At 37.1% G+C, this 27300-nt stretch overlaps 1 protein-coding gene across 4 annotated transcripts in view; it reads right to left on the bottom strand.

Annotated features, from left to right (window-relative positions):
• The window catches only part of ssbp2b (single stranded DNA binding protein 2b), a 75001-nt gene that overhangs the window by 12765 nt on the left and 34936 nt on the right, over positions 1–27300 (bottom strand). For all 4 annotated transcript variants that reach the window (XM_079862014.1, XM_079862012.1, XM_079862015.1 and 1 more), the window contains one exon: positions 13074–13163. In XM_079862014.1, the coding sequence (XP_079718140.1) occupies positions 13074–13163 (90 nt within the window). The remainder of the gene's footprint in view (positions 1–13073; positions 13164–27300) is intronic.

Genomic DNA, 27300 nt, shown 5'->3' with positions numbered 1-27300 from the left:
TGATGAGATATAGAAAGAATAAAATAATTAATTTCTTTCTTACTGACCCCAAAGTTTTTATACATAGTCTTGTTGTGACGTTGTACCTTTCTGTAAACAAGTGAAGAGTTAAAAGTGATCAGTTCACAATGCTTTGGATTCTCATTTCAGAGATCAAAGCTCAGACGAGGGGCCAATCTGTCTCAGAGCCAACATCTATCCATAATTAAGGGCAATGAGAGTCAGTCATTATTATGTGAAAATTGGACATCTTCACACTGTTTTCATGAAAATGCATTTCTTTGTTCATCAAAGAGAACGTAGATCATGTTGTGACCTGAATGTGCTGAATATCTTCAAAATTTCAGCCATATTTCTCTATATCTTATCAAATACATGCAGAATTACAGAGATGTTGAAGTCTAAACAAAAGGTTGGGGGTCAGTATTAATACTTCTTACTTCAATGCTACATAAGGAATATTTCAGTAAACAAAAAAGTAAGAGTAAGTTAGGATTTTCCTGTGCCGTTAAACAGTCGCGATCACCTTAAGAGGTAACCATAGCAACAGCAGGCTGCTCCCTTTCTGTGCTCAGGATCCATATTGGCGGATGCATCGATAAAACATAAATACTGTCGTTATCTATCACTTTATTAGATTTACATTTCACATGTATTCAGGGTTCCCACACTTTTTGACCAATGCACTTTCTATTAGAGTGATTGCAGCATTTGTGCATGGTTAAAAGCATTTTGATTCAAACTGATTCACTAATGAATAATTCAGACCATTTTAAACCATTTGACTGATCTCTCACAAAGTTTTACTCAACACAAGATCAGTGGAATCTAGATAAATGCAATATTGTAGAGCAGAACGAAACTAGAAATACATTTAAAACTGTTTTCCAAGTTATTTCCAGGAATTTGCTAAGTTTTGATGTTTTGGCTAACAGTTTGGACCTGAAAAATTACTTAATTATATATAAGCAGGGCTTGACATTCACTTTTTTGCTCACTAGCCACAAGTGTCTAGTGGTTTTCCAAAGTTACTAGCCACTCAGCATTTTCACTGGCCACAATTTTGACATAAATACCATAGGAAAAAACTGCTATATATATATATATTTAATATTATCTCATAATTTGGCAGCCGGTATATTAGGCTGCTGTCACTTTAAGACCTGACGCACGGATCCATCGTACTGTTTTAAATAGCCAATATACTTTATGTGCACGCATTTTGGTTGTGAGCACAAAATCAATCCCTCGCCGAAATTCAAGCCCTGTAACACCAACAATATTCAATCCGTTAGTAGTTGGATTCTTACTGATTGTATGGGGTGGACAGGTGTCTTTATGCAGCTAACGACCTCAAACAGGTGCATCTAATTTAGGATAATAAATGGAGTGGAGGTGGACATTTTAAAGGCAGACTAACAGGTCTTTGAGGGTCAGAATTCTAGCTGATAGACAGGTGTTCAAATACTTATTTGCAGCTGTATCATACAAATAAATAGTTAAAAAATCATATATTGTGATTTCTGGATTTTTTTTTTTAGATTATGTCTCTCACAATTTCAGACCCCTCCATGATTTCCAAGTGGGAGAACTTGCAAAATAGCAGGGTGTTCAAATACTTATTTTCCTCACTGTATATTATATCAAATTCAACCAGCCAAAGTAGGAGTGACTGCGTAACACGCCACTGCTGAAATACACCCGGGTGTTAATGTCAAGCCCTGTATAAAGTTATATTTTAATTTTCTGAAATCTAGATCATGATGTGCCCAGACTAGAATAAGAGCATGTGTGTGTATCTGTCTCTCTGCCGGGAGCCGTATCACAGTAACTCTATGTGAGAAGCGGTACATGCTCTCAGGGATCTGGCTCAGTGTCTCAGTGCTGTCTGACATGCTCACCGCGGCCCTGGACGCCTCACAGTCACTGATTAATTATGGACCGAGGTGAGAGGCCTGCATTTGTCCTCTTTAATAATGGATGAGTGAGGTCTGTGGACTTCACCGAGGTGAACAGAAAGGTCTCCTTACAGGTAGAACCAGCAAGAGAGTACATTCTCAGCCCATGTTTACTACCCTCAGGTTACAAGCCGTGCTGATCAGGAACCAAAATTTTAAAGTACCGTATATATACCGCCGCCGACGACCACAAGCACGGACCCCAGATCATCGGTCTATGATGTTTTATGAATGCCTGCCCAGGTCTAATATCTAAAAGCCAGAATAAAATGGAACAGGTCCTTCATTAATCTAATATCTGTCCACTGCATTATTCATGGCTTAAGCTTCCTAAAAATAACACACCGGCACAATCATTCATCTCTCTAACAGGTTTTGGCAAAACAAGAAGGTGATCCGGCTTAAGGCTGGAATTTGGAGTGTGTCCGTACATGCCAGTAGACTAGTCTATTTTTATAATAAAGTGAACATGCATCAGAGACTAATATCAAGGATGCACTGACTCAAGGATAGACATTTTTGGCAGAAATTATGTTTGGTTTTTTTCGCGGCCGATAAATGATAATGTAAATCTATACTTGTTATTTTAAAGCTTTCCAATCTAGAACTGGTTCAAAACATCAAGACATTAATGTATATAATATAATATAATATAATATAATATAATATAATATAATATAATATAATATAATATAATATAATATAATTATTATGATGCAATATAATAATATATTTATATAATTAAATTATATTAATATTTGTCCATCATTCATACTGTACATTACCTTATTATGATGCATAATAATATAATAGATATAGGCATATTCAGACCAATAATGACAATTAGAAAAATGATTATGCAAGATATATCAGTACCATATCTTTTATCTGCCAATATTCCAAGAAACATTTATGCATCTTTCATAATGTACATTATAATATCATGATGCATACATTCTATTTTATCCTATAAAGCATTTATTTTAGTAACAAAGTATACATTTATAATATCGACCATTTATCTATAATATTATATAATTTATCATAATATTTATATAATACATATTAGATTAAAAAAGAATTTCAGCTCATCGGTATCAAATTTCAATAACAGTGCACGCCTAAAAAGGATAATATTTGTGATACAGACATACCATTATATTGAGTATCCCTAAATAAATATAAAAGTAAGTAATAAACACCATTTAATGTATACTATTAAAATGTGTCATGCGTGTCACTGGGACAGGACACTAAATCTAGACCCGCTGCATATTTATCCTATAAATATGTTTCTGATGATGTTAAAGGGTAACGCAGGTGTACCTCTGAGGGTTCTGCCCCAATTACAAGCTTTTTGACCCAGCATATCCATCGAATGTTCTTCTGTCTACAAGTTTTGCACATCATTGCTTTGCTGCTGCAAATAAAACAGCTTGAAACCATGGATAAAGACGGAGAAGTCCAGAAGCTTCCCTTGGGTGAATCATCTCCATTAGTCTGGTGGGAGAGCAGTATCTCACACTCGGAGGAGAGTAATACCCAGCATGCTTCACTCTGACTCTAATCAGCAGGATCTCTAAGGCCTCCAGCCCTGCTGCAGTACCATCTATTCCCCGTTATCAAGTTACATCAAATTATGCGTATGAAATATTAAGTGCTGCTGGACACCCGTTCCGCCCAGTAGAACGCAAAGAGACGAATCACTGATATCCAAAGAGCACAAAATGCTCAAAAAGTTGTATGAAAGTCACTACATTTCATTCAAAAGCACATTTTCCATCAAAGCATTTATATATATATATATATATATATATATATATATATATATATATATATATATATATATATATATATATGAAGAGTTCAGATGCAAAAGCCTCTAAGTGCAAAATGAATTGAATTAAAGTCCAAAAATTACAAGCATGTTATTTAAGTTATATATATATATATATAGTTTTGTTTTTTTATTAATTTTTTTTGTGTGAAAATTTTTATTGGAAGGCCGAGCACTCAAAAATGTATTTAGACACATCATTTGTATGAATGTCACTACATTTGATTAAAAGTAAATAGCTTCTTCACAGAACTTCTGAAAAAGAAAGAAAGAAAAAAAAGAAGAAGATTAGGTTTGAAATGATAAAACAATAGATATAGGTCTGGTTTCACAAACAGGGTTTAGATTAAGCCAGGATTAGGCCTTAGTTCAGTTAGGACATTTAAGTAGCTTTTATGAACGTGCCTTAGAAAAAAAAAACATTACTGGTGTGAATCTTGAGACAAAACAATGGCATTGACATATTTTAAGATATATCAGTGCAAATTGCTTTCAGTTAACAGCTCAAACATGCATTTTAGTCTGAGACTAGTTCAAACCTTGTTTGTGAAACCGGGGGATAATGTTCAAAACAAAGATAAAAAGTGATAATGGCACATGTTCATAGTTTATGTGATTTTATACATCAACTAAAAATTCATCAAAACACCAGGTGATTAAAACACTGATCAAAACCGATAAAGATAAGTGGAGTTAGTAAAGACAAACGGTTGAGTGACAGTGTCATGAGGCTCTCGGGCCTTCGGGAGGCACTGTTACGCTAAACTTCTCTGTTTGATCTAATGACAGTCTGTTGGAAATCAAAGACTGTTGCAGAGGCTGATTCACGACAACAAAGACAAAACAATAGAAAAACTTATTTGAAACGCTCCATTATGATACTGCCATCATGTTGATCATATTTTCCATCATTAAAACCTCAACAATACCACAATGCTAATGGCATGTCTCATCACAGATGCTCAGGTTGTAGAACATGTTGTATATATTAATATGTATATATTTATGCATGAACATACACATTCTGATTGCGCCCGCTGATTTAACAAGGCTTAAACAGATGGCACTTTAAAGTCTCAATCCTTTAGTGCCGAAAGCCAAGAATCAAGTTTAGGAACTGGATGATCCGATGAGTGTTTCTGACACAAAATCATTTCCAGCACAGATGTGCTGCAGTAGAGCAACCACAGAGCATCCGCAGAACACCTTACTGACAAACCATCTGCCTGAATTACTCAAACTTACACCCACCTATACAGACATACAGTGTATATGCATTCTGTAGAGTCTGCATTCACTCTGCTCACATTCACAGGCCCGATGGATCTGTGTGTTTCTTCATACTGTCTGAGCTTTAAGATTAAAGGCTAGCAAATACTTGTCCTCATTTGACCACATGGAATAGGGGGACGCGTTTGTAACAACCCATCGGTGTTCGGGAAGATACTTTCAAACTACAAGACAAATTTAAAGTCAACATGACATCAAAATTGACCCAATTTACTTTCTTAATACGGTCTTCAGAGTCTTTATCAAAATATAATTAGCTTGCTCTGTCTCTGAAACGGATGATTCAATGATTATGATCCAATCAATTCCTGAAAGTTGTTTCAATCAGAAATATGTCACATATTAGTGTGATTTCATGTTTTATGGGGACTTTCCATAGACAATGAATTCTGTCAGGATCACTATCGTCAAATACGATTGACAATTAGCATACAGTTTGGATTGGCGGTATGGTTCTGTTCTGGGCAAGCATGGATAGCCTAGCATGGATAAGAGCAGGGAGAGCAGCGATAACCCCCCTTAGGGTAAACAGAACAGAACCAACATGAATGTATTGCAGATATCATTGTCAATATTTTAATAATCTACAACATAATTCGAGAATTTAGTCTGATTCAAAGGGAATCAGAATGCCAAATCCTGACTGATGAGAGGAGGAGCTGGGGAGGGAGGAGGGTAATTCGCTCTTGAGAAACGCGATAGCTGCTGATAATACTGAAGAGCTTATATATGAATACAGTGATAGGCGTCGTATTCCTATAGGTAGACGTGGACCAGCTGAGAGTCAGCTGATGCGAGCTTGACTACGTGACTTGCCAGATTTTCAATTTTTTACACTGTACAAACTGTATCTTCTTCACTAACCGTGCCCCTAAACCCATCATAGAAAACTTTCTGCATTTTTACATTTTCAAAAAACATCACTTAGTATGATTTATAAGCTGTTTTCCTCATGGGGACCAAAAAATATCCAAACAAGGACAAGGATTTGGGCAAAGACAAGGACCACTTAAACAACACAAGAATAGACACAAAGCTGCACTTATGATTCTTTCAAATAAACAATATAAAATTGTATAAATTATTCTTGAACTGACCAAAGTGTGTAAAGGGAGAAGGTTACATTAAAAACATACATTTAGCATAACATTTTGATGTTAAATCCACTATTGTTTTTTTATAGAATTGTTCTATAGTCTATGCAGAATTTAATGAAACTACACATCAGAAGTGACTAATTAAATTACAGAAAAATTAAGAGTAATCCCTTACTTTACTTTTTCAAGGGAAAAGTAATTAAATTACTGTTATTAGATAACTTTTTACATAATTACACCCAAAAATGGCGAGGAGAAGTGAAATGTCCTCACTTGTTAGTTGTCATCATTATATTTCACTATATAAGTGAGGATATTTGGCCAAACATAGCCAAACCTGTACACACACACACACACACACACACACACACACACACACACACACACACACACACACTAAATATATAAAAACTGCCAAATTAAGAGAATCAAACCTTGTAGTCTCTGTGTAGAATCAATGATTTCATTCAGTTCATGTACATGAACCCTCTGAATTCACTAAATGTAAATGCCTTCCCAATGCAAAACATTTTTGGAAAACATGTTTACAATCTCGCTCAGCTGTACAGCAGTATGTGCAATAAAATTTTGCATTTCCATTCAGCACTTCCCATTTTGGCATACTGCACCGCTTCATAGTGTATTATTCCATCTTTAATACAGATGCTGTTTCCAAGAGGGAAAGTAACATTAGGTCATGCCATCAGCCACGGGGCACTGGACGGCGAGGGCCAGCTGGGAATTAGGTGTTGCTCTGAGAACACATTTTAAGGACAGGACAGGACGTCTCGGGGGACAGTACCGTCTTTGAGCGAGAAATGACACGCCTCAGTGTTCTTAGAGAGGAGAGAGTGGGAGTGAAGAGAAAGTTAAGGATGAGAGGCTGGAATGGAGCAGAATGCGGATGCAGCGCCTTTAATAATGCATCTGCTGCTCTTCTGCTCTCGTTGCCCCGGAATCATCTCGGCTTCAACATCCTTCACCTCGTTTCCGTGCATGTGTGGTCCCAGAGCCCCCCCGCTAGTCTGAACCTCATCAGAAATGCTCCAGCAATTCGCCAACACATGGCCAACATATTTTAAGGGGTTAGTCGTCGTCCCCCCCATCCCCCACCATGAGGATTCTGTCATCATTTACTCAACCTCATGTCGTTCCATGTTCATTTTCTTTCTTCCGTGGAACTTTTTTTGGAGATTAACAGCAACCATTATGGAAAAGAGAACTCTGGATGTTCTGCAATGGATCTTCATTTGTGTTCTTCAGAAGAAAGAAAGACAAACAACGCTGTAAGGCCCGCCCAATTGGCCCAATGATGGTTTCCAATGGCGGGTGAAGGTTTACTGGGTGTTAGTGTCTTTTCAGCGTGGCAAAGTAATTTAATTTCTAATTAAACTTTTATCTGACTCCATTTTATCACAACCTCGAATTTAGGTTGGAATGTCAATTGGTTATTGGTCATTTATACTATAATAGTTTAGCTACGCATTTGATTATTCTATTTAACTCTTTACTCATATTGTACTCGTTCATTCGTGTGCCAAGGTCGCACAGGGTCCTCACACCGGACGTTCCGTTTTATTTTTATTCACAAACTCCAGTTTTGGTCACTAGACAGAGGTAATTGACTACTGTTTAGAAGGCCCCATTCAAGCTTACTCTATCTAAAAGTATTTTGTTTAGTCCCCATAGATCTGTATACACTTGAATTAAAGCAAGACTATCTCTAGTCAGAGGTCATGACCAGTACTACAGATATACAGTAAGCCGACCAACATTACTTCTCTGGTAGAAGCTATGGTTTAGTCATGCGCTTAAGTTTCCCACATACACTTAACTAGAGTAACATTACATTAAACAGAGGTAAGACTATTTAGGTTGGTCGATCAACATTTTGTTGTCCTAAACGGAAAGCCTTTACAGTCTAAGTACACTTGATCTACTGCCAAAAATCGCAGTTGGTGAGCCCTATGCTCCACTCAAAACTGGACTCTAGTCCGTTACTAATCTGACGCAGATTTGCGGTAACAATGGATACACGTAATCTACATCAAATACATAACATCAAATACAATAAAGATGAATACCTGACTCAGGAAAATAGTATACATAATGCTGAGTATCTGAAAGACATTTAGCATTACGGGCTGATCTGATTACATCTGAAACACCTCTTTAAATACTCAGACCAAGACGGAAACCTCTTTCAAATAGAAACGTGCTAACAATGGGTTTACACCTTTTGAGGACAGGATGTCACTTGCATGAAAGACCCACCCTTCTCTGTAAGCAAGATATCTCTAAACTCTTAAAAACTTTATTACCTTTTGGTTTACTACTTTGGGAATGGGACCTTCGTACCAGTCGCACTGAGACATTTCAAATGATACCAAACATGTATAGTGTTGTATGACAATTGTTCACATTAAATCATAGGTTTTTGGGTGAATTTCAGATGATCTCAGCATGTGGAGAGATGGGTGATAAGGGGGTCAAGGGAAAGAGATGTAGATTAAGACGACACTGAGGTGAGACTTGTGTCTAGGATGGGGATGTTAATTTCCCAAGAGAGAGTTCAAATGTTAATTTCCAGAAACATCCTTTGTCTTCCAGGGGAGTAGTCGTTCCTCAAACAGACAGCCCAGCATTTTCTAGTTTCTCTAACAACGTAAATGACAGAATTTAAATTTTTTGGGTGAACTACTTTTTTAATATACAAAATAGACGACAATCGTGCGAATGTACACACGGAGAAAAATCAATGGTTGATAACCAAGACAGACTGTTCCAGTCAAACACCACGGGAGGCAGATGAGCCTTTGTTGAGCCACTTAAGAAAGATGATTTGATCTTCTTAGCTTATCGTTCTATTAGACGAGCACCATTAGCGATCTGCGGGAGATTCCTGTGCCCCCTGCCACAAGCTTCGAGATCTGCTTCAGTCAGTTTGTCTGTTGGAATCCTGTCGCTCTTAATCAAACCAATTACGACACACTGGGTGTCAAATACTACATCTCCTTAGGACGGGGACGTTACGCACAAAGACGGCTGATTTATAAGCGCTCCTTAAGCTGACGGGACTGATTTAAGAACTCTTCGTCTAAAGCGAAACCTCATATGTCAACACAGGTGTTGAGTTACACAAACTGTGGCGGTAAACACAGCCCCTGGAGGAAGTTTCCGTTTTCCTTCAGTAATGAGTGTTCGGTGCATCTGGGTCAAAGCGTTACATCACATCTGCCCATCTTTCCATCAAACAGGTGATTCAAGGCCATAAGCACACCAAATCAAAATGAACAAAGCATTCCACACTTTACTAAGCGTTCCACACTCACCTAAATGTGAACGGCAGAAAAGCACATCTCAGTTTTTTCCATAGATCACCACACCAGGCCACACCAATTTTCTCTGAAGCGGACTTCACAATCGCACCGCATACGTAAGAATGAACAGAAGAACATTTGTTCTGAATGAACCATTCAGCCTTCAAGAACTAAGCCATTAAGTGTGTTTTGTTATGGCTCACGGAGACAGAATTAAGAGGATTCAAAGACACATTCGTCCTAAACTACAAGAGTGAGAGTTGATAAAAGGAATATGAGTATGTACACGCAAGTTATGCTTAGTCACTCTGAGTCTGTGCAATATGACTCGCATGCAAACTACCAGACAAAAAAAAAAAAAAAAACCTTTCAAACTCATATTTATGATTTTGTGAGCTTTAGGAAAACTCATTTAATGTACAAATGGATAGATGAAATGGTTTTATGCTCTTTGTAATGCCCTAAAATATACAGAAACCTAAAATATACACTTTCAATATACAGAACCTAAAACACACATATTCCATTACATATTAATTTAAAATGTAATATAACCAAAATGTTGACGTTTTGAAAGAAAATGTATATTATTGTTATTTTTAATAATTATGGAAAGTGTATATTTTAGATTCTGTGACTGGTCAACATTTATTTATTTTAAGTTTTTAAAAAAAATTTAAGTTCACTTACATTGTCCAACATTAATACTAAGTTTTATTAATGTACACATAATAATTATACAATAATTTGATACAAATGATACAGAAATGTTAAAATCGTTAAAATCATGTCAACTACCTAAATACACCAACTGCCAGATTTACTAACATCTTTTGGAGGTTTGACACAGTGAAAAATTAAGTGTGGACATTTATTTTTGCAGCTGACCTTATTGCATATTCATTTGTAGGAGTTTCCCTTTCAGATGCAAAATTTATGGGAGGAAAGTATTTAAATGAATCATGCCAGGTGATTAGGTTTGCGCTAGTCAATTTACTGGTATTTGCACCATTATTTAACACCCCAAAAAAGCATATCTTAAACCAGACGCTAATTTGCGCTGCTCTAGGTAGATTGCGTTTGTCATTATGGAAATGATCCGGCTCCATCTGTGGTAACTGATGGAGGTGAGGGAGGAACGGTGGGGAAAGGCGGACGAGGTAGTGATAGGAGGTGGCAAAGGGCTGGTGAAAGGAAACGAACAAGACCCTGGAGGCAATGATGGTAGTTTCCCAGTTACCGAGACCCATAGCACAGTTGGGACGACAGCCCACAGTGGAGTCGAAGGCGGGAGGAGCCACGTTGTAAAGGGGACCGCCAAAATCCGGGTGACAACCAACGGGTATGAGCCGATGGATCCCAGGGCTCAGTTGAAAAGTCAATGGTATTGAGCGACACCACTGTCACTGGAGATCAAGGCGGAGTCGCAGTGACAAGGAGCCAGAGTGCCGGAGGACAGAAGGAAGGAGAAACCCGCTGTAGCCGTAGGGGTGGAGGGACTGAGCACAGCGGAAGACTCTCAAGTTTGTGGTGGAAGTAAAGCGACAACTGACCAAGGAGGAGCCGGTGGGACGAGGGAACCCGGTGGAGCCGCAAGGTCAAGGGTATCTGGTAGAGCCGAAGGTGGGAGGAATCAAGGCAGAGCCGACAGGTCGACAGGCCGAGGTAGAGCGAAGGGATCAGAGGCCGGAGGCAAGACACAGAATCCTCTCACTTGGGTGAGGCTGGTGGACCAAAGGCTTCACGTTGCAGCAAGGCTTTCCTGGGGAAGACGAAGAGCTGCATGCATCAAACAGAGGTGGGGCTGGAAGACTGGCTGAGCTTTGCGGTGAAGGTAACAGAGGTAAGCGTGACATGAACAATAACGGTAAATCCAGTTTTCAACAGGTAAACTAAACAGTCTCAGTGCTGTCCTTGTTGGCTCACACCCCTGGTCAGACACACTCTGGGGCACCGGCTCTGGGGTGATGGTTGGCGCTGTCCCTTCCTCTTCAGGCTCTGGCTCACTCATCCTGGCGGGCTGTCACTTTCCGTCTCCGGAGGGCTCTTGCGAAGTCTCCGAGGTGAGGGTGGTGGTAGGTTGGACTCTGGGTGTAGTCTGGATTGGGGGTAGAGACTCTCCAGACACCGGATGATGGCCTCCCTCCAGTCTAGTGTCTGGGTGTCTGGGAGGTCTACTGGCTGGTGGTAGTTGGCCCTGATCCAAAACAACGATATCAACGTCTAATCGTCAAAGGGCGCGCTGACGGCGAGACGACAGAACTGTTCAGTATAATCTATGAAATCGTGGCCCTTCTGGGTTACAGCAGTAAACTTTGCTACATAGTCCATTTTTTCTTGGTCGGTTGTTCTGTTACATAGATGAAGGTCCAAAGATAATGAAGAGTCAGAAAGCTTCCAAATACTAGGTAATTTAATGATAAAATAAACTCTGAATAATCCAGCATGTGCAACAGTGTGCTCTAAACACAAACAACAACCAACAAAGAACTGAGGAAACAAAGGAACTCAAGTATACACTGATAACAAACTCAAATAAGAACAGCTGTGATGATTAAATTAATATCCATGGTAACAAACAAGTGGTGGGAAACGTGAACAAAGACAGCAGGAAATAAAGATAAGCAAACTAAAAGTCCATGAGAATGAAAACTGAATTGACAGTTCGTGACACATACTAGATTTGCATTATGTCTATGAATCTGTGAGCATGAAGTATGCAACTTTGCAGTATAAAACCACAAAACACCTCAAGGAATACTATTTCCACAATGCAATGTACTCAACTTGACCATCCATAGCAAACAATATACATTACGGCACAGTATGAAGTAGAGCTGGGTTAAAAATATTGATTTCTTGATTTTAATCGATTCTCATTTTGATGAACCAGTACTGACTCTTAAATCCCAAGAATATATATTTTAGTCTATGCATAGCTTTCAGTTGATGCACAAACAAACTTCACTAAGCATTATTTGTAGCGCCTCCCATCCAATAAATCAAAATGAGCTTTGTTACTTTTGATATGAAACAAAGTCTCAGCTTTCAAATTCTTTCAAAAACAAAATATTATAATGAAATTCAGACAATAAATGGGGTTTTGGCGCTCTTTAATGTGGCGTGACAGATCGCTGTAGCGCCTCAGTTCAGTTTTTACTAGTTATAGCATGAAATAAACATGAAATCATATAATTAAATTCCTCAATTAGTGTTTCAACTGTGGAAAGACGTCAATAAAACAGCTTGTAAACAATGCCACATAACATTACATTTACCTCAGGTAAGCCATTAAATGTCCATATCTCGATAGTTAGCAAGAAAATATTAATTGATATAGAATGAAATTAAATCGAAATTATCATGAAATTTATGTTAATGCACAGCCCTAGTATGAAGTAAGCAATCCGCTAGTATATTATATATGTATATGTATATGTATATGTATATATATATATATATATATATATATATTTTTTTTTTTTTTTTTTAAGATATATGGCAGTTAAGAATGCCGGGATCATAACTCTCCATAGCTATGCAGCATATGCATGTATATGTATGTGTGTACCTGAAAGAAGCCCGGAGGAACGGGGCCGACTGGCATACCCTCTCCTGGGGGCATGTTTCCAAGGACAGGACTCGGAGCTGCCGCTGCACTCTGCAATCACAAATACACACACAATTCCAGTTAAACAGCACATCCAGCACACACACATACAGCTAGCAGCTAGTAACACTGCACTGTGATGGTCATTCACCACTCAAGGACAAACACACACACCCATAAACAAACACTCCCTGGAAGCCAAAATCTACATCTCTTAGACAGACACATGGATACTGTCAACAGCTGCTAACCACCAGAAGAACTGGCTTTCTGTCTGAAAACGCATTCAGCTGCCTCCGAAAAAATAAAAGAAAGCAGGCAGGGATGGTAGAGGTCAGATGGCAGGCCAGAAAGACATGAAATGAGACAGGATTACTCTGTCTGAGGCTGCAGAGAGCCACGGGCGGCCCCAAACCCCATGCAGGGAGCTAATGAGGGAGCCGTTTAGGTTTCTGTGCTAGACTCCGTAAACCACACACTCAACGCTCGAACAGAACAGGCAGAGGTGGATGGATGACGGGTCGGCCCGTAGACCTTACGTCTCCCTCTGGTGATGTCGAAACTCTAAGGCTGCAAACCAATTCATTCCTCATATTTTCAAATGAATAAAATAAATAAATGTTGTTATTATTATAATAAAATATTATTAATAAAATATGCAAACAAATATGTATGTATATCTAATGATAAATAATAAATAATTATATACACAGTATATATAATCAAAATTAATTGAATTAATAATAATATAGAAATAAATAACATAATTATTAAATGTATTATTATTATTAATTATATTAAAAGTAATAATAAATATTATCATTAATAAAATATGTAAACAAATGTGCATACATGATAATTCATAATACATAATTATATATATATATATACACATAAAACCAATATTAATGAAATGAATAATAATACAAATATAGAAATAAATAATATAATATATAATTATATATTTTATTATTGTTAGTAAATAAATTAAATGTGATAGCAATAATGTTTGTATGCAATAAACATTATTTAAATATTATTATACAAATCCCTGAAAAATTCAGTCAAATTATTTATTTATTTATGTTTCATATTTCTTGTACAGCACTTTGGTTTCAACATCTGTTGTTTTAAAATGTGCTTTATACTGTAAATCAATAAACTAAACTACTCAAATCCTCTAGATATAAATAATTCAATATTATATATGAAGACTTCAGATGCAAAAAACTCCACAATATACATGAATACTGTTTTCATATTATTATATAAATATTATGTATTTATATATAAACTTATAAATATGCTAAATGTGATAAACAAGTCTGTTAAAACACCCTCATCTAACAGCTGTATTTTACTAAATATTTTGCTACAAAACAGAAAAACGATGTTCATCACAACACAATGTGACATGAAAAGTTTTGTCATGCTCCGTCGCTTCCCATTGGAAAAAGTAGTTACTGGAAAAGCTGCATTGTTTTGATAACACTCTGTAGATGCAGTCGCACAATGTAGTTAAGTTAGTTACAGTTAATACTGTACACGATGACTCTGTGTGTTAAGTAATGACGAAAATCTTTGTTTTGACATCTGACAACAGCCGTCAAGTGACAAACTGACTGGGATTGAATGTTTTATCTAGCACAAGAGGACTTGTAAGAGCCACAGCTCCGGGCAGGATTGGCACACTGGCACGGAGACAGAGCCAAGGCGGGCTGTGCTGCAATGACTTGTGTGTGCGGAGCATTACTGACATGCAGTCGGAGAGAAAGAGAGAGAGAGAGACACTTAGACACAACAGTCTTGATTACCCCTGGCACACAGGGAAATGAGCAGGGGAAATGCACTCACATCCGCCCAGTAATAACAAAGAAGTTGCTAGCAAATTGAAGGTGGAGATGTACACGACTCGGAAGGAGTGTTTTCTAATGCTAGACGGCTATACAGTGAAAATAGCCACAGCACTTTCGACAAGACGGAATAAAAATCACAACTGAGCGAGAGTGGCGCAAACATCCGTGCTGTTTTATCGACGCTGAAGCCATCTTTTGTCACAGCACACTCGTGGTAAATAAGATCCCGCTGCGAGCGGCTGAATATTGTGTTTTCCCGCAGTAACACTGAAGTCTCATCTCCTGATAGTAGCGGCACAATAATGAGCCTAATGCCCTCCGTGCTGAGCAAGCACTCTATCAAAACTACCAACAAAGATAAACTAACGTCCCTCGGCTCTTCACGGGTCCACAGTCAGTCATAAAAACCTCGCCGCCGAGGGCACGCAATAAAATCTGGCCTCTGATTAGAGTAACTTTCATTTAGCGTGCATCCCATTCAGGGGAAACTAAAATGGCACTAATGTAATAAGAAAAGATGTCTGACTGTCTTAAAATCTAAGTGATAAAAGCGTTAACAGTGACCCGCTGAAGCTAATACGTTTAAGTGTTTGGCTGAGGTGAATTTGTGGCGGGTGTTTTTATGATACCATTGAATACAGAATACTGGGAACAAGATATGCCAAAAATGACTTAAATATTGAGGTTCATTGACTCTCTCTTGCACAATTAAAGGCATAGTTAGCTGTATAAATGTACTCATCCTCACTGAAATGAATGTCAGTTTAGCAGGATGCTACATGATAACACTATATATTCAAAATATCAATTAAAATGAATAATTACAATTAATTAAATATACATAAATATATATTTAAATGCATAACAATAATAAAATATAGAAAGTATATATTATATATGGAAGATCTAAATAATTAAAATTATTATTAATCACATATTACTATATATATATATATATATATATATATACAGTATATATATATATATAGACACACACACACACACACACACACACACACATATATATACAGTATATATATATATATATATATATATATATATATATATATATATACTGTATATATATACTTATATATACAGTATATATATATATACTGTAATTATTTTCTATATATAAATACACACACATGCATGTATATATTTAAGAAATATTTGCATGTATATACTGTGTATATATATTTATATTATATATAATTTATATTATATATAAATATTTTATATATAAATAACACATTTTCTTAAATATATATACAGTATGCATGTGTGTGTATTTATATATAGAAAATAATTATACTCCGTACACAGACATAAATGATGTAAACACAAACTTTTATTTTGGATGCAATTAATCGCGATTAATCGTTTGACAGCCCTAATATATACACACACACACAATAATAATATACTAATAAATATACAAAACATTATATATATATAAGTAATAATAATAAAAATAATATAAATAACATACAATATAAATATAAATATAACATAAAAATAAATAACATACAATATATAAACTTAACTTAACTAAACTTAAACTTAACTATACTTACTGTACATACACATGTATGATTTAAATGTCCAAAAAAAAAAAAAAAAAAAAATATATATATATATATATGATGGCACAAGATTTATTAATTTGTGGGTGAACTATTCCTTAATATATAGATTTAACGTCACATTTGCCTTCTAAAAATGTAACTTTGAGAAAACATGCCAATCTTTGTGTCCAAAAAACACAGCCAAAGCAAACAATCGATGTAAACAATAATAAAACAGCACTTATGATGTAGCCTGGATGGAAATAATACAAGCCCCACCTATTGTAAACCTACCACCTTTTGGCTGGGGCATTTGTAGTATGAATCATTCAGTGGCTACTTTTCAGGGACTTCGGTTACCGTTTGGCTTGGTGGCACCTTGGGTTTAATTCGCCATCATAGGTTCTGGTTGTTGAGTAAGCCCTCAGTTGAGTGTAATGGGCCTGTAAGCTTTACATTCTTGCGACAGAGAGCTTGAAGTGCCGAGTGTAATAACGGCATTCTTGGAATTGTGAGGGAACTGATAAAACGCACATCCTGCTGGGAGTTTATTTAAGAGAAGACGGAAAAGGATTAAAACGGCGTAGCTTGATAAATGGATGGTACAGCAAAATAGCTATTTAAGACCAGGTTCAGCTTTAAAACCTGTCAACAGCAGCACACATCTCATTTCTAAATGCAGCAGAGTCATGAGAACATGGTTACTATATCAAAGCAAAATCAGTACCACTAATGAGCTTCCCCCCAAATGACAGGCCCTTGCCATCAATTGGCAGGTCCGTCCTCCTGTGTCCAGTTGACGAATGTTAATTAAAGGACTTCTGACAATTACCAGCTCAACAGCATGCGGGAGTCCCTCCACCTGTGCAGGCACACTTGATTCCTGGTGGATACGGAGCGTGTTCTCGATTAGCACTGATTAATGAAATCAATTACCTGCGACAGGAAGTGAGATCGAGTGACCGAGAGCGCCGGCCTGCTAACGGACTGTCCACTCTCCTATCCGTGTGCTCATCAATAACAGGGACCTGTAGGCACTTCATTTCACTGATCAGAGACCAGTTGGTCATCAACACCTGGGTGCCAGGTGCACGGCTTATGCTACATTCCCGTCGGGATGATCGTAGTCATGAGATGAGCGCACATGAACACGGCCAGAGTCACAAACTCTTTGAGCTCTGACTTTCTAACCTTGGGGCATAAATAAAGATATTTAGAAGCATAATAATAATAATGTTGTAGTATGTATAGATGTTTTGTAGCTTTATATTTCTAAATGTTACAAACCTGTGAATAAAATAATAGTATAACTAATAATAATAATGTAATTATTATGAAAAAATATATTAATTTGAAGAAAAAAAATCTAATAATAACAATTATTATCATTAATTCATTAATAATAATACAAATATAAAATAGTAATATTATCAACAACAATAATATTAAGAATGTATTTAATTAAAATAAATGTATTATAAAATAATCTAATAACACATTATTATTATTATCAATATAAATAATAATAAGAGGAAATAAAAAATATTCATATTAACAGCAACAATAATAATAATAACAAATAATTCTAACTGTTATTATGATTATTTTACATTAACAAATCTCTTTCTCTGAACTTATAAATGGACTTCAGTTTAAAAACCTCTGAACTAAACAATCTTGTAAAGTAGGCAGTAAATGCAATTTAATATCCAAGAGACGTGTGTGTGTCCGCTTTCTTGCGTTCATGGCATCTTTTTGACCTCTAGATGGCCACAATGCACACTGTGAAAACACGTACCGAATCAAATTTTACGATACAATTGACTCAAAAGCTTTGCAAAGCTTAGTTTAGCCATCACTAGATTCAAATTTACGAGAAAACTACATTGCCAGCATAAGAATGATGATAAAAATGCATAAAATGTAACTTTTGCTCACATTGTTGCACTACCATTAAACGTTTCCAGTCTTTGTCGGAAAGTAAACTAGAAAGTTAGAAATATGCAACAATGCAACAAAGATAAGCACATCCAATCTGTATAATACGACTCTCAAACTCACGCGTATAAGCTTCCCAAGAGGACTTGAAGGCAGCAATAGATCAGTAAAACGGAGTGTCTTCTATAAAAAAAGCTTCTTATGGACGGTGTGTTACAAGAGCAGATCAATTCAGTATGCTGGTTTAATGAAGCTTTATCCAACATTGATATATAGTACAAACAACAGGCTGTCAGCATTTCAAACAAACAGCCACAACTGCAAAAATTCACCCTCTGAGCTTAAAAAAAGCTAATGGGTTTTAACATTCGTGAATTTACAGCATTCCTTTGATGCATAATATCATTATCAGTCCTCGAGGATGACGGTTGGGTATGTTAAACACAAAAACACTTGACAAATAGAAAATAAGGTTAAATCGGACCCCCGGAAAAATACTATTGATGTCAATGGGGCCCAAAAATGGGTCGGTTTGGTTACCGACATTCTTCAAAATATCTTCTTTTGTAGCCTGGGAAAACCCAGACAACTTCCGGCAAATTTAGATTTGCTCTGCAAGTAGTCTGGCAAAGAGCTCATTCAAACCCATTTCCATGCCGTCGAAATCACGGCACCAATGAGAAACGTTGAGGCGGGCTTTACACGATGACGATCGCTCTGATTGGTTTTAGGTCTAGCCTATCCAATTGCGCCCAGAGGCATTTGAGCGACGTCCGTTCAACTTTTAAATGCATTATTATATTCAGATTGCAAACACATGAGGAGAGTCTCCATGAAAGACCCACTGGCAGATGAACGTGCTACTACATTTCTCTCCGAAACGGTAGGAAATTAAATTAGATTTAATAGAGGATTTTAACTGTGACAAGATGATTGACAGGGCAGTTTACGTGACAGGATGCACGCGACAGATCCGTCCAATAAAGATGACGAAGTAGTATGTCCCAAAGCTTGCCTACTTTTTTGCTACACATTCAAAAGTAAATACATTTTCTTCACAAAAAGAGTACATACTTTTATGGCGTAGTGTAACTTAGGTGAATTGGGACGCAGCATATGGCTTTACACGATGACGATCGCTCTGATTGGTTTTAGGTCTATCCAACTGTGCCCAGAGGCATTTGAGCGACGTCCGTTGGTGACGCCCCTTTGGAAATGAGTTATTAATGAAGCGTTGCCAGACCATAACTCAGTTACTACTGAGAATGGTCTGGTTTTAACCAGGCTACTTCTTTTGTGTTCAGCAGAAGAAAGAAACTCATATAGTTCTGGAACAACTTGAGGGTGAGTAAATGAAAACACAATTTTCCTTTTTGGGTGAACTATCCCAAGTCAGTAGCATCACTATTTTTAATGAGTCGCTCTATAAAGCTGGCAAGGCAAGCTATGTTTTGTGTAAACTGTACTAGTGTCTGCGAAGCAAAATAACATAAACGTTAAATCTATGGCGACTGTCAGAGAGCAGCGCTTCAAGCAAATCCAGCCTACAAATTTGGATATAAAGTAATTAATTAAGAACACTTTCCCTCTCATTACTGTTCCCATTTAGTAGTTTGGGAACATTGGACGCAGCCTGCCATGAACATCCATCTGTTACAGCATAAAACGGCAAACCACAATATATTAGCAGCTGAATTGCTTGTAGAACGGACTAACATGGAGGAAGAACAGAAATACCTCCCATGGTGCACCTGGGGTCAGTTCAGGACATTTGGAGATTTGGCAATCCAGTTGTAAATCCTCAAATCAAGCCTCTTAAATGGGATAGTATACAGTCTGGGTCACCAGCATGGGGTCTGGGGACGGGATAGAGGGGCTAATAGTTACTCCACCGCAACTCCCCAGGAGACAAATCCACTGCAGGGAATGGTAATGATGATCCCGCTCTGGCACTGCCAGCCCTGCAAGTGGACAAACATTTGGACAGGAAATTTCTCCTGGGAATTAGACGCCGACAATGCTGCTCATCTGAAGTCTGTTCCGTCTTTGTTTTGGCAGAAGCGCTCGACACACATTTGTCATCGCTCCGCGAAGCCTTTGCAGTGACGATTAACGGCTCAGATTGGAATAAAGACTGGGAGATCTCCTTCTGCCGTTCTGTGTTGATATTGTTTCTGCTCTGTGATTAATTAAACGGCATGTTTAAAGTTCACCTGAGCTCATATTAAACATTAAGAGAGAAATGAGGAAAACAAAAAAATTATTTACTACTAGTTTGACACTATCATTCACAACACATAGAACATCAATATGTGCATGCAGGCTCAACAATGTCACTTGCACTATATCTTATATGTTTTGATCTTTTTTTTTTTTGTGACGTTTGGTTGTGAATTCTGCTTGTCTACTTTTTAAACTTGTCAGCAAGGTAAAATAATCTTGAATGGCTGACGTAGAGGTTTTGTCAAAATTCAAACTTGTAATGGTATTGGTAGCATCAGTGAAGAATGGGTTGTAAATAGCAATATTTTGCCATGAATGCCATCATATTCCAGAGTTATTTAATAATTATAAAAACTGTGTTATTTTCATTGATAGCAAATTTTCTTTGTAAGGAAAACTGTACATTTGATGAAAAAAAATTGTGAAAAATATATAATAAAAATGTTTTATATAATTATTTATTTATACATGTTGATTTTCATTTATTTACATTTACAATTGATGCATTTTTCAAAAATTATTTAAAGGGACCCTAAAAAAATACTCATTTACTCATTTACTCGGCCTCGAACCTTGTATGAGTTTCTCTCTTCTGTCGAACACAAAATTAGATATTTTGAAGAACATTGACTTCCATTCCATATTTATTTTGTTTCCTACTATGAAAGTAGTAAGAACATTTTTGGGTGAAATATCCCTTTAAAGTTTCAACATATCAGTCTTAATATTTCATTCTGTGCTCAGATTTTCCTCAATATCTCAAAATGAATTCAAAAATTTCTCATCACATTCGTCCAAGACCAAATTATTTTTTCATTTTAAAATGAATGTTTAATTCTTTACAATATTAAATAATAAATAAACATAAAATTAGAAATGCAACATTTACTTAAATGTAATTCAAAATAATTTCACATTCATAACTTTTTGAGTTAGGGAGATTGAAAATGTTTGTAAGGCAAGTAAAAATCTGTCGGAAAAAAACCCTTACAGTTAAACCCCTGATAACACACATACCGTATTCATCAGCTTTAGTGGGGGCGTTGTTAATCATTTATCTGAAGAGGTCAACCATTCATAACAGAGACCATTAAATGGTACAGAAGCAAAAACAGCCTGTATATTTCTAAGGGTCAGAGAGAAGGTTGAACATGATTATATAAAACCAAAACTTGCTAAAAATGCTACAAAAAGAAATATGTAGTAAGATATGGCCCCTGCACAGAATACACACATGCAATAAATGCCACCCACTGTTATATTGCATGTCAATAGAAAACACAACAGTTGCTATCAACTATCCAAACACAACAAGGAAACGTTTAAGAGACAGAAAACAAGAGGTCAATGTCTGGGCTAAATATACACACTTCCTGTACTGGAGACACATATGCTGCCATTTTCAGATAAACAGCTACAAGAATAACATTTGTATTGTAAATTTTGTATTTTCCCCCATTTTCTGAAGCAAGCATGAGAGGTGTTTGCTCATGAACAACTCACCATCACAATCCTAAGGTGTTTCGAATGTTTTTTGGCATGTTGTTGAATGGTTGCTAGGGTGTTCTGGACCTTAGATATGACTTGGGTCCAGCCTGTAGACTTTGTCCAGTTTATCGTCCGCCAGGAGCAATAGTAAAAGTGATGCTTGCTTGAAATGGATTGCTAGTGATTGCAGCTGATGCGAGAAGGCAGAATATAATTATGTACTTAACTCAAAACATACTACAAACAACCTATAAAAATGATTACAAGTGCCATTAAAAGCATAATTTCAAAAAGCCAAGGCAGTAGTATCAAAACACTGTGTACTATATACTTGGCTTCCCGACAAAACGGAATAAATGTATTATGAATAACCAAACCGCTTACGTAAGCATATTTTCTATTGACGGAGCGCTAATGTGTGTCCATCAGATGATATGCCAGTCGTGGGATTCGGTGATGTCATGGAGTTTCAGGGAAGTGAAGGCTAAGATAGAGCTGCATACTTAATGGCACAAGCCCAAGCTGCTAACAATCACATCAGGTCCTCATTTCAAAGCCCAGATGGAAAAAAAAAAAAGGTTGCCTAGGAAACGGCTCCAGCGCACTGCACCTCCCTGGAGGTCCACCAACGCTACGCGAGGAATGAGATCCAAGCGCTCGCCTGGAATAAACCACACTGTGTCGAAACTCCTCCATCTGACTACAGCAATTACACCAACGTATTACAGTATCGTCTGCCAGGCTGAACGTACATGTTGACATGCTATCACACACGCGTGACCACAACAAAGCCGTCATGCGGTTGCTGACAACACCAGCTGCTTGTCTTGGCTTTCATCACAATCACTTTGTGGTCGGAAAGAGGTTGGTAAAGGTTGAACTCTGACAAATCAACGTAGGAAATAAAAATCACAAATTAGATGTCTTTATTAGACATCTCAGCAATCCTGTAGTTTCAACAGATGTCTCAATAATATCTCATTCTGTGCTCCTCAACATCTCAATATTTCTCATTTAGAACAAATAAATCTGAGCTATGCACTCCACGTTCGTTTTATAGCTTTATACACTTAAGGTTCGGTCACGTTTAATGTTGTAATGCGATTTTCACAACGGGCTTCTGTGTAAATCTGCACTTTGACTTCTGACTGCACCTTTACTATACATCAACGATTTTCTCATTGTGTCTTTCCTAAGAAATTTAAAGAGAAACTTCTGAGATAAATGTGACATTTAAGGGTGTAACTGAAGGGTGTGACCTCTGGCAGCGACTGCAACAGAGGCCATGTGGGGTGACAGTAGGGTGGGGTCGTATTTGGCTCAACTGAAAATGATACACACCCCTCCGATATGATTAAACTCACGTTGACCTCAGTGAACTGTTCTATAAAAAAACAGCCTGACACAAGATGAGAGTTATCCAGTCCTGCAGATACCCCATAACCCTGGTTCCCCCACACTTTTCTCCAGTTCATCGCTGGTGCTGTTAGTCAGCAAACGGGCCTGTCCAGTTCTCCGCAGCATGAGCTCATGGTGCTGTTGTGGCTTGTGGGTCTGGCCACGTCTGCATGGCAAGGCTGTGTCTTCTTCGGCGCCAGCGTGAATGTGCACTCCAGTGTTTTATCAGTTCATCAGAGGTCTGGATGTCGCTCAAGGCTGCTGGCCTGTCTTACTGCAGCCGGCCTGTTAAACTGCTCCAGTAAATATCATTAACTCTTAGATATGCCTCCTCGTTCTCAGTTTATACATGTGTGTGTGAAAAAGCAGCACCCAGAGACAAGCTTTATCGCTCAGGGATTGCTCTTTCATTGCTCAGGAGACCTAATATATTTATCATGTTTCTTTTATGTCTAAAATTCGTTTCTCCTAAGCTTAGAAGTAATAAACATAATCACAAATGAAACAACTGTTCACATACGAGCTATAAAATGAATGTAGATTGCACAGAAGGATTTTGATGAGAAATGTCAAACTTTATATTGAGATCTTTGACTACAGGAAGAATTTCTTGGAAAACTCTCAGCCAAAAATAAAATAGAAAAAATTATATGAATTAGTAATGTCACATATTTCTCAGGATAAAAATCTGTGAAGCTACACAATTAAATGAGATATTAATACAAAAAGAAAATGATAAATTATTATTAATGTCACATATTTCTCAGGATAAAAATCTGTGAAGCTACAAAATCAAATGAAATAAAAAAATAAAATAAAATTGCTCAAAATAAATTTTGAATTTGCTGTTCATTTTAGGTTCGCTTGGTTCATTTGGTCCAGACCAAAAAAAAAAAAAAAAAAAAAAAAAGACATTTAGTCCTCATTTAGGGCTCATTTTAATCGAACCAAACATGCCAAGTGTGAACACACCCTAAATCTCCCAGCAGTCATGGAGAAGCAATTAATATTACATGAAGGAGATTTCATTTGAGTTTTTTTCTTCCAATGGTACATTATTATTATTTTTCTAAATTAGGTCTGACCAAACCATTAAACAGCATACTAAAAAGTAAGATGAACTGATTGTAATAGTTTATTTTTACAGTATATAGCGGGAAAAACAGAGCAGCAATTGTGTTACTGAAAGTGCAGAAGTCTAGACAGCTCATTTCCAGGGCACATGATGCAGGAATGGAGTATCGACTGGAATAGACTGGAATTGTATCTGTGACAGAATGCCAGATTACTTAGATTGTAGATTAGAAGTAAATGGCTGCAGATGGAAAAAGGGCTGTTTTTAATGCGTACACAAACTACAGCACCTGCCGGCAGCCCTAATCTTAACCACTGAGCACAGCATCCCCGCGACTGCCAGAAAGACGAACTTCGGCAAGCCACAGCAATTTCGCAATTAATGCTAAAGTTACTTAGGAGTTTATCAGTGATGCCTCGCCATTACTATTGCTCATAACCCCCAGCAACCAATCGGAACAGCCAAAGAAATGCACAAAAACCACCTAAAACATCTTTGCAACAGTATAGCAATGCAACAAATATTTAAAGGGGTGGTATAATGCCCTTTTCACAAGATGTAAAATAACTTTCTGATGTCCCCAGAGTGTGTATGTGAAGTTTTAACTCAAAATACCCCACAGATATTTTTATATAGCATGTTAAAATTGTCACTTTTTGAGGGTGAGCAAAAACGGACCGCAAATGCAAATGAGCTGCTGCTCCCGGCACAGAGGGCGGAGCTTCAACAGCTTGTGTCCTTTTACCTCACACACATACATACACTGAAAATTTCAAAAACCTTTAGCCTTTTATGTTCAAACCGGAGTCAGATAATGATAGAGAGACTCAAGAAGAAGTGACAACATGTAGAAGCAACAGGACGTTTCTGAATGGTTAGCTGATGAATTTATGTAGCTTATGTGTAGTTATCTTCTAGTCATTGATTAGCATATTCTGTCATGATAATCTATAAATCGTGTTCTGGGGGCGGAATTTATGTAAATTTTAGGGTTAGTGATGTCACTAACCCGGGAGGAAGCTCGTGTAGTCCCTACCAGCCGTTTGTTGTAGTCCTTAAAAACGATTTCTTTAAAAGGAAATATCTCCCTTTGCTTTGAATTTTGAGTGTTGTAACTTTGCAGATGTTGTTTATGCTCAAACAGCAACATTACACACTAACTAAAGTTAGAAAAGTCAAATCATAATTAACAACCCCTTTAATATAAAGATTATGTCTGATTTATGTCAGCTTGCAAATAATCTGTGTTATTCTTAATAAATAAGAATATATGCATGGGGGAAAAAAACATTGGTAACGGGACGTTTCTTAAGACTGATTGATTTGGGTTTTTTTGCTCTCTGAGGATGTTTGAGAGGAGGACAAGAAATCGCTGTGTCACTGGCCTAAGTTTCTGACAGACTGATCTATCAAAGAGAACATGGCTTCAGAAATGCAAAATCATTACATCCACGTCTCTGAGTCCCAATCCCTCCCACGAGGCTCTGCTGATCCGAGGTGTCTCTGACAGACTCCGGAATAACCCTCCCGTGGTGGAGAGAGAGGCCGGACACAGGCAAAGGTGACATTTACACAATGTGAGTGCATAAAAATATAAACATACCCAAACAAGCAAATCCGACAATAGACACATAGTACTGTGTGTAACACACACACACACACACACTCACATGGTTATATAACGGTGTGTAAACACAATTTGTCAGCTAATTCCATGGATTACGGCGGATGATGTGCGTTCCTAACATGCTGAAGAGAGCATGACCGGTCAGACATTTTTGTAAAAAAAAAAAAAAAAAAAATTATTTACCATAAGTTCATCTAGACTGCCAATTTTTTTCCTCAAGAACTGCCACATACTGAATGTAGAATATTCCTACAAAAAAACAAACTTAAATTCTTTTTCCTGTATTTCATTTTCAACATTATTTATATGTAAAAAAAAATTACAGGAATTGCAAACAGTTCATACTGGAAACAAGTGTGAGTATAAATTAACGCAACGCAATTTGACGTTAACGCAAAAGTACAATGCACCATAAACACGAACACAAAGTCCAACAATAAACACTCGATTGAATCATTTGACTGAAGCATGTGCCATCATTGATACAGAAATAAATGCATGTCATTAAGACAGCAGTAATGGATTTGTTTTCAGGCATTTTTGTGCCTGTGCGTCATGCGATGACTCTTATAACTCAACGTTCTGATGTCATTATGATCATTAATGTCACAATCATAACACTCATCAATGGAAATCTGTTCAGTGTCATATCCTGCTTTGATTAATATGCAGAATCTCACTAATTGGATGCCTAATTAATTCAGCAGGGCCTCCTGGAGATGTTTTGGGGGCGACACACAAAAGATGCCTTGAATCATGCACCGTCACTGAACGAATAGCCAAAGGCTATAAAAATAATTTCAAATACACAAATTCAAGAACTCAAGTGTAGATTAAATACTTAATATGCTTAATAATAATAATACAACTAGATTTTAAAAGTAAATGGTGTCTGAAGAAGAGTTCAAATCTCTAACCCTAAATATAAGTAATAGAGACACTTGCCTTAGCAAACACTACTAACAAGTACAAAATAACTTTACAAAGGTGAGGTCAAGTCAAAACACATAGCATC

Source organism: Squalius cephalus (assembly GCF_949319135.1).
Source record: "Squalius cephalus genome assembly, chromosome: 24".
NCBI lineage: Eukaryota > Metazoa > Chordata > Actinopteri > Cypriniformes > Leuciscidae > Squalius > Squalius cephalus.
This window is presented reverse-complemented; position numbering and strand designations above follow the sequence as displayed.